This window comes from Colossoma macropomum, unplaced genomic scaffold (assembly GCF_904425465.1).
Source record: "Colossoma macropomum unplaced genomic scaffold, Colossoma_macropomum, whole genome shotgun sequence".
In the NCBI taxonomy this organism is placed as follows: Eukaryota; Metazoa; Chordata; class Actinopteri; order Characiformes; family Serrasalmidae; genus Colossoma; species Colossoma macropomum.
Genome location: NW_023494792.1, coordinates 59,921,497 through 59,931,621, shown reverse-complemented (window position 1 = coordinate 59,931,621; position 10,125 = coordinate 59,921,497). Strand labels below are relative to the sequence as shown.

At 41.0% G+C, this 10,125-nt stretch overlaps 1 protein-coding gene across 1 annotated transcript in view; it reads right to left on the bottom strand.

The window, feature by feature from the left end:
• Window positions 1–7,387: 7,387 nt before the first annotated feature.
• LOC118811255 overlaps window positions 7,388–10,125 on the bottom strand; it is a 49,545-nt gene continuing 46,807 nt past the window's right edge. The window contains exon 7 of the mRNA XM_036575411.1: window positions 7,388–7,677. Within this exon, the coding sequence (XP_036431304.1) occupies window positions 7,388–7,677 (290 nt within the window). The remainder of the gene's footprint in view (window positions 7,678–10,125) is intronic.

Genomic DNA, 10,125 nt, shown 5'->3' with positions numbered 1-10,125 from the left:
GAAGACAAAAGAAATACATAAGATCTCTGTTAATGTGTGGAAGACCAGATTGCTGAAATAAAATTGCTAAATCAAATGTTTTGTCGCCACTGAAGCTAGCATTAACATGGCTATGGCAAGTGAGTTAGCAGCCAGCCAATGCTGGAGGAGCCAGCCAACATGGGACCCCCGAATGACAGTGGATATTTGCACACTGTGCCTAGTATTTAGTAAAAGAAGTAAAAACTGAACAACCAGTAAATGATTTCTTAATCAACGCTATCATTTAAAAAAGGCTAATTAAATTTTGTTTCATTTCCAGTAAAAACAGTTCCTATTTGAACAGGCAGGTTTATCATTCGTTCGGCCTTTTCTATCTCAGAGCGACGCAGAGAAACTTATTCATGCATTTGCTACAAGTAGAGTTGATCACTGTAATGGTCTTCTTACTGAACTTCCTAAGACAACAATACATCCTTTACAACTCGTACAAAACGCAGTAGCATCCTAACAAATCGACACAGAGAGATCAGATCAGTCCCGCTTTAAAAGAGCTGCACTGGCTGTCTGTATCGTTCAGGATAGACTTTAAAGTTCTGCTACTAGTTTTTAAGGCTCTAAATGACCTTAAAGTACCGCTTACATCACAGAGTGTCTGTCTGTTCATGTTCCAGCATGTCTTACATCTGCAGATACTGATCTTCTGCAAAAACCTTCTGTTAAATGCAGAAAACGTGTTTCCTACGATTCCTAAAATGTACCATCTTGAAACATTCTCAAGTGATAAGACAAACTGTTAAACTCTTGGTTTAAATACAACCCCATTTCCAAAAAAAGTTGGGACACTGTGCAAAATGTATATGAAAACAAAAGTGCAAATCATTTACACCCTATATTTAAGACAACATATCAAATGTTGAAAGCGAGAAATTTTATTGCTTTTTTTATATGCTCATTTTGAATTTGATTTCGAGAACCCATTCCAAAAAAGTTGGGACGGGGTCATGTTTACCACTGTGTTTCATCACCTCTTCTTTTAACAACACTCTGTAAGTGTTTGGGAACTGAGGAGACACTGCTGTAGTTTTGAAAGTGAAGTGTTTTCCCATTCTTGCTTGATATATGATTTCAGCTGCTCAACAGTTTGGGGTCTCTTGTTTCTTAAAGTGCCAAATGTTTTCAGTGGGTGACAGATCTGGACTGCAGGCAGGTCAGTTTAGCACCCGGACTCTTTTAATACAGAGAAATGCTGCTGTATTACATGCAGAATGTGGTTTGACATTGTCTTGCTGAAATAATCAAGGCCTTCCCTGAAAAAGACGTCGTCTGGATGGCAGCATATGTTGCCAAAACCTGTATATATCATTCAGCATTAATGGTGCCTTCACAGATGTGCCAGTCACCCGTGCCATGTGCACTAACGCCCCCCTATAACATCATGAATACTGGCTTTTGAACTGTTCTTTAGCCCGGAGGACACAGTGTCCATGATTTCAAATCTTACATGTTTATACTTCCCCTCAGTCCATTTTAAATGAGCTTGGGCCCAGAGAAGGCGGCAGGGTTTCTGGGTCCTTTTTGGATTTCTTCTTAGCATAGTAGAGTTTTAACTTGCATTTGTGGATACAGTGATGATGAGTTCACAGACAGCGGATTTCAGAAGTGTTCTGGAGCCCATGCAGTGATTTCCTCTACAGAATCGTACCTGTTTTTAAGGCAGTGCCACCTGAGGGCCCAAAAATCTTGGCTAGCCAATACTGGTTTTTGGCCTTGTCCCTTGCATACAGAGATTTCTCCAGACTGTCTAAATCTTTTAATGATGTTATGTACTGTAGATAATGAAGTCCCCAAGTTCTTTGCTAGTTTACATTTAGAAATATTATTCTTGAATTGTTGCTTACTTCTGAAAGACTCAGCCTCCCTTAGAGGCTCTTTTTCTACCCAGTGATGTTACTGACCTGTTGCCAATTAACCTTCACATGTTTTTTAGTATTACACAATTTTACCAGCCTTCTGTTGCCCCATCCCAACTTTTTTTGGAATGTGTTGCTGCCATCAAATTCAAAATGGGCATATATTTTTCAAAAAACAATAAAATTTCTCAATTTCAACATTTGTTGTCTTTGTACTATTTTCAAATAAATATTGTTTTCATTTACATTTTGCACAGCGTCCCAACTTTTCTGGCAATGGGGTTGTAAAACCGGGTTTTTACAGAGGGTATGTCTAATATTGTTTTGGGACATTTACTTCATATACATATAATACACAATCCATACAAGGGACACTTAAATATCTCAGTGCTTTAATACAGAACTCTATTGATGTGTGTGTATGTATATCAGGCTCAGATTTGAGAACCAGAACCAACCATTTTCTAATTGGTATTTTGATGATTGGCATCTTTGATTTTAGGCTAATAATTAGTTGCCGACTAATGATCGGACAGTTATCGGTCAAAAGAATTTGCCAAAATCTGCTCAGCTTCTCTTGGATTGTTTATGTAGGTACAGTGAAATGCATCTTTTATGTATATATGTTCAAATCAGCACTAAAATTTACATACAAAAGGCACACTATATGGACAAAAGTATTGGGACACCTACACATTACACCTACAGGAGCTTTTATGAACCCCATTCTAAATCCATAGGCGTTAATATGAAGTTGGTCCCCCTTCGCAGCTGGAACAGCTTCCACTCTTCTGGGAAGCTTTCTACAGATTTTGGAGAGTGTAAGTGCGAATATTTGTCCATTCATCCAGAAGAGCATTTGTGAGGTCAGACACTGATGTTGGACGACTCTCAATCTCCGTTCTCGTTCATCCCAAAGGTGTTTGATGGGGCTGAGGTCAGGGCTCTGTGAGGGCAGGTCAAGTTCTTCCACACCAAACTCACCCAGTCATGACTTTATGGAGCTCTGGGGCTCAGTCATGCTGGAACAGAAAAGGTTCTTCCCCAAACTGTTCACACAAAGTTGGAAGTGTACAATTGTCCAAAATGTCTCGGTGCTAAAGCATTAAGATTTCCCTTCACTGGAACTAAGGGTTCTAGACCAACCCCTGAACAGCCCCATATCATCATCCCTCCTCCACCAAACTTTACAGCTGGCACAGTGCAGTCAGGCAGGTAACGTTCTCCTGGCATTCCCCAAACCCAGACTCGTCCATCAGACTGACAGATAGAGAAGTGTGATTCATCAATCCACAGAATATGTTTCCACTGTTCCAGAGTCCAGTGGCAGCATGCTACTCTGCAGTTAGTGAGTCAGCAGAACGTTGGCAACTTTTATGCACTATGCTCTGCAGCACTCGGCGACCCTCTCTGTAACTTTACGTGGTCTGCCACTTTGTGGTTGTGTTGCTGTGGTTCCTAAACACTTCCACTTTTCAGTATTACCACTCACAGCTGATCATGGAACATCTAGGAGGGAAGAAATTTCACAAACTCACTTGTTGCACAAGTGGCATCCCATTACAGTATCACACTCGAATTCAGTGAGCTCTTTAGAGCGATCCATTCTTTCACTGATGTTTGTAAAGGCAGACTGCATGGCTAGATGCTTGATTTTATACACCTGTGGCAATGGGGCTGAATGAAACACCTGAATTCAATGATTAAGAGGTGTTTTCCAATACTTTAGTCCATATAGTGTATATGTATGTTTGTTCCCTATGATGGCATATTCATTTAATTAGCTGTTTAGTTGGATCAGATTGGTTAGAGCAGATTAAACAACACAATATACAAGGCCACCGATAATGCAGGCAAACCTTAACATAGCGCATGGTGCAAGAGAGCAGGGGAGAAGGAAAGAGAGACACAGCTAGTTATGCCATGCATTCATCATGGCTAGAGTTCCATAATCCCTCTGTAAATACTGATAGAATTGCAGCCACACAAACCTGCAGCAGCACCTGTCCACCTGAAGCGTGCCAGGTGCACACACACACACCAACGCAAACACACCTTAAGAGAAGCAGGGCCTCAGGACCCACTCCGTCTTCCTTCTGTGCGCGCGAATGTGTTTGTGTTTGTGCCAGATTTTAGAGACACATTAACACCATGTCAAAACAGCCACAATCAAGATGGGAGCAAGCTCCAAATCCGCCGCAGCCCGTGCTTCCTTTGTAGTCTCTTTATCTGAGGATCACCGAGGATCACGGCATGCCGAACAATACACAATAGGCTCATGTCACAATCACACCTTGATTGGGGGCAGAAGCACGGGCCGGCGTGTGGACGCACTGAGGTTTGGGGTTAATGATAAACCCCCGGGCCGTTTCATCTCGATTAATCTGGCTTTTTCATGACTCCATAAAGGCTGTTTTTTTGTGGAGGGGCAAATTTATGGCTGGGTTTAAGGGCCCGTCGGCGCGCGCCCTGGAGCAGATGAGAGGCACGCCGGCCCGAGTTCAAAGCCTGCGTCGGCGGCTCAGGCACACTCCCTCACATCCAGACACACGCCGTAAAGACATTACTTTCAAGGACATCCCAACGACCGACGCACCTGTCCATTAATGTTGACCCCTTTCCCCTCCCTTTTCCGACACCCTCTCCCTCTCTGCACACGCCTAAGCTTTAAAGATTGCAAGCTTTCGCCCGCTCCAACCAACGGTTGCGCTCTGGGTCGGCCCCCTCTATCTCTTTTGTTCATTTTTTTTTTTTGAGTTTTATTAAAAGGCAATCAAGGTGTTGGTCCTGAACGCAAACACAGCAATCTGTGGTCAGATAAAGAAAGGAGATAATGGGGCCGAATGTGTCTGCTTGGAATTACGCACAAATACGCACGCAATACAGGTCGCCTTCCATGCACGAGGGCGCACACATTTACTGCCCCATGTTAACCCCTGAAACTAGGCTTGTTACCCGGTTATTAATCCTAAGGCTTATTATCCAGAAACTACTACATAGTCACTACAACGAAAGAGCAGCCACTATTATATAGCAATCACTGTGTGTGTGTATGTAGAAGAGAGCGGGGCACATGGTAACGGTAAAGTCTAACATGGATATTTTATGTAGTAAAAATGTTGAACAGGCTTTGGATCATCTTCTCTTATTCCCACAGGAACATTATCTGTGAATTTTGACAGCAGTCAGGCAGATATTTACCAAGATTCGGCCTGAAAAATGCTTTTACACCTTAGTACACTGTAAAGAATGTCTCATCAGGTCAACCCAAAAAAAATCACTTCATGTAGTCACAAGCAATTGAACTAGTTTTGTTCAACTCAAAAAAAAAAAAAAATACATTGAATTAAAAGAAGTTTTTATTTAGGTTGAATAAAACTAGTTAATTTACTTGTTACCACATGAAGTATTTTTTTTAGATTGATCTGACGAGCAACTTTTTTCATCATAAGAATTTTTCAGTGGTTGAGTTGTGGGTATTAATCACAGAATTCACTCCTGTATTATTTTAATCTCTCTTTGGGTGTCTGTAATGTCATTTTAAAGCATATCAACAACTCACAGTGTGAGCTAGCCAGGTTGAAGTGCAACCTCCACATGTGGGGGGGGGTAGTTTGACACACTGTTATAACTAAGACCCCCAGTGTTCGAAATCGAAATCGATCATTTTTATCAATTTATTTGCAGGTTTTATGCACAAATTCATCATAACCAAGATATACTATAAAAAGTATATCTGTAGTATATTTAAGTTCTCTTTTTTTGCTGTTCTACTTTGTGGTAAAAACATATTTTTACCAATTTATTTGCAGATTTTATGCATAAATTCATCATAAAGTACCATAGAAAGTATATTTATAGTATGTTTAAGTTCTATCATGCTGATATATGCTGTTCTACTTTGTGGTAAAAAAAAAAAAAAACACATTTGTATCAATTTTGTGCAGGTTTTCTGCACACGTTCATCATAAAGTACTAGAGAATATATATTAAATATATCTATCTATTTTAAAGTTTCTAGAGTTCTTCTGGTTTAAACAACCTAGAATTGTATTCAATAAATTACGTTTTCCATTGATTTTCCAACTGTTCCAACTGTACTTGCCTCTCAGTCTGTTACACTTAACTCCACCTGTGGTGCAATGATGCTGTTACATTTGCACTCCTGCTACCTTCAGCTGAATTGTTCATAAACAGTAAATTGTTTATAAATATTAAGTGTTTGTTTGAATTCGTAAGGAGAGATTTGGTAGTGGCTTGCATTAAAAATTATCTTGCAAAAACTAAAATGTGTTAGGTTGCACCTTTCGCTTGCTAATGATCGTTAGGAAACTATCCACCAATAAGTTGTTACGTTATGTTCACCCTTCTTCATATGTGAGGTTGTGTGACAATGTGAACGACAAAAACCACATTTGAACTTACTGTTTCAGTTCTGATTTGGGCCTCATTCACATTTGGTACTGAAATCTGATATATATCCTATATGCAGCAATGCGAACTCATTGATCTGAACAGTCAGATCAGAATTCATGCAACTTTTATGTCCATCCAACTCCAGCTTCACTGTAATTTTGCATGTGGGAACAGAACCTTTACAGCAACGTCATCAAAACGCCTGCAGCTATGGTTACATTTCAAGTCCTTCTCGCTCTCTAATGAGAGAAATCAAACTGACAGCTATTCTTTATCACATTTCCCTCAAGGATAATTTGAAAAGACAGTTATAAGACACAGATTAGGTCACTTTATCCGGTATGTATATCACTATTTTGGCACTGCTTGTGCCTCTTTGCTAGCATTCTTCTTCACAGCAGGTAAACGAAAGAAACTAAGCCTCTGTCTCTGTTTGCTCAGCTTCCACAATTAAAACAAACACAGAAAATGACAACTTTTCACTTTTTTCTGTAAACTTTGTTCAGAGTGGTCATTGTAGTGTCTTCTGTTTGTCCAATTTTAAAGCTGCGGTTTGCACAGCTCATTTAGACGTGGCTTGAAAGGAGTCTATTAATCTTAAGGAACTATAGAGGACAGCTGGGCTCTGTTTGTTGTTGAGCGTGCTGGATGGACTATTTTTTGGCACTGTTTTTCACATGCAGGTCAATTCAGGGGTCAGTCTGATGCCAAAGATAGGCAACATTAAAAACGTAATATGAATGACCAACACTGTAAAAATGGCTCTGTCAGTTCAACCTAAAAAATTACTACAAGTGGTAACTAATTTTATTCAAGCTAAATAAATACTTTGAATGAACGAATCTTCTAATTAATGTACTTTTTTTGTTGAATAAGACTATTTTTTTTTCCTATTAGCACATGAAGTATGTTTTAGGAGTTATTTTTACAGTGTAACAAAAAAAAAATCAGACTTGGGCAGCAAATCGGATTGAGGCCTATTTCACCAGCAGTCTGAACGTCGCCTTTGAGTTCAAGTGCACACACAAAACATGTGCATGCCTAGACACATACACACACAGACACAAACGCACTGCCTATCAGTCTCCCATGTCCTCCTCTGCGCTAGGCAGGTGTTGCGAGGCAGACCGTATGATACAGTCTGTACCTGTGGCCTGATAATGCTGGGGAATGCCCACACTCCACACTTGAAGGCCAGCCTCATAATGGGCCCTTCGCCCAAGCGGGCTGCTCCAGTCCGGCCTCGGGGGGGATTCCGGCTCCTCCTCCGACGCTCTGCGCTCCAGTAGCAGGAGCTGGACACGGGACAGTGAGCCTAGGTCACCTGAATCACAGCCAATGGTCAGAGCAGCCAGACCAGGACTCACATCTGCAAGATAGAAGTAAAAATGAAGGAACTCAGATGTGTCAAATGTGTAACACCTGAACTGTCCAAACAGTGTGACCTTTCACACGCAAACGAAATGATTTTAGGTATTTTGGACAGAAACTAAACCTCATGCTACAGTTTCTCATTAGGTTGAATGGATTTTTCTTTTCAGATCATTGCAGCAGTTCTTACACAGTTGTGGTCAAATGCCCAGAAACTGCTATGACCCTACAGTATAGGTATAAGGTGCACAGTTGCAAGAGTAAGGGATGGAAATCTGAACCTGGTGAAAGAAGAGTTTAAGGGTTTAAATGGACATTTCCCTCAAGAATGACTAATTGTAACTGAAAACCAGTAAGTTCCCATTAGCTTTATGCAAATGGTCCCCATTACCGTTCATTTATCATCAGTCATGCAAGTTTTGATGGATGGCATGTTCTGTCAAGATCACTGTAACTGTAAAAAAGCTCAAAAAGCTTTATAGTCTTATAATGTTCTTGGCTAACCAGGCTGTGATTGGCTGTAGTCACAGTGTACTGTTGCAACACTTTGATTAAGACATTACATTTGTTGTTTTTTGTCCTGAAGCTGATCTATAAAAATGATAAAGATTTCAAAGGTGTGGAAGACGCCCCGCCCCGTGACCTCTCTCCGTTCTCCAAGTGCTCCTAGCTAACAGTCACACCCTTTGGCGTGATGGTGGGCTTCCTGCCCATGCAAATCACCTGCCCACGCTCGGAGGGCGTGGCCTTTCGGGGGAATTCAGAGGCTGCCCCCCCACCACCACTCCACTCCACTAACACCTTCCCTGCCTGTCAATCAAAGCAAGCAGGGATTAGTCTGAGTGACTTTTCTGCCTCAGGCTACAGCTTTCACCTAGTTAAAGTTGTAAGTGTGTGTTTGTGTGTGTGTTTGCAAGCAGAGTCAAGCTGGGAGGGAGAGAAAGAGAGAGAGAAAGAGAGAGAGAGAGGGACGGACAGCCAGTCAGACAGAGAAATGAGGATCAGCGTAGGTGTGACATACAGTGGCAGCACTCACTTTGAGCTGGCTGGACATTAACCCCTTCATTTCTCCTACTACAGAGAAGACAGTGGCCGCTCTGCTGAGGTTGTGAGATTTATAATCTGTGATTGGCTGAAATATGTAACCGTTTAGTAGTGAGCAGTATGGCCAAGAATTTCTATCATAATATAATTACGCTTTTTTTTTTCAAATACAACATTGTGGATACTTAAGTAGGCCTATTTTGTAGATTAACAATGGCGTAGGATTCTAGGATCACCCTTCACTTTTAACCCTTAGGACCCAAAACGATAGGTCACGTCTGGTCTTCATAACTTCAGAACGGTTTAAACTACAGACATGATCCAGATATTCACATTCAGGAGACCCGCCCCTAACTACTTAGTGTGACGTCATCGAGCTGTGATGTCAGCATCAGTGAGTAATTCGGAAAAAGGCGATAAAACTGCAGTGTCCCATTCAACACAATGAGTGTTTCCCTCAAAATCACACAAACAGGCCCTAAAACACTTTAATAACAATAAATATGACAAATATGATTATAAAATGAATAATATTTAGCTATGTCTTTCAGTTTACATTGTTTTTGAGTATTAAAAATGTCTGATATTAAATACGCGACTCAATTTGTAATTAAAAATAAAGCCTGTCTTGCTGTGTATCAGAGTTTTAGCACTCAGCCTGAATCCAAGAGGACAGAAAATCAATAAAAAACATGTCTGCCTTATGCTAATTATTTAATTTTACTAATAATAACGAATAGAATGAATCACCATCAAAATTATTGCACTTTCAGCTCACAGACACTCCAGACAAACTGTTGTGTCTGATCCACTCAGACCAGCGCAACACACACTAACACACCACCACCACATCAGTGTTACTGCAGTGCTGAGAATGATCCACCACCCAAATAGTACCTGCTCTGTGAGGGTCCATGGGGGTCCTGACCACTGAAGAACAGGGTAAACGGGGGCTAACAAAGTATCAGAGAAACAGATGGACTACAGTCTGTAACTGTAGAACTACAAAGTGCACCTATATAGTAAGTGGAGCTGATAAAATGGACAATGAGCATAGAAACAAGGAGGTGGTCAGAATATTATGCCTGATCGATTAATCAAATGTAGAAGTTGCAGCTCAGTAATACAGCACTGAGACGAACTGTGTGTAGGTTGACTACAATTCACAAACTACATTTGCATTTACAAACTACAAGCGTGAGACAGATTACGCTTGTGTCTTTGAGAAAGAGTGGGGGAGAGAGGGAGAGAGGGCGAGAGAGAGAGAGAGGCTTTAAATGAGGAAGTGGGGTCGGAAGGTCATGTCAGTGGGTCAGGCCGTTGAATCAGTTAAACACCTTTTAACACCTTGTCAGGGATCAGGAGGAAATCCTGAGGGAGAAATAAGGGCAGGTAATGCCCC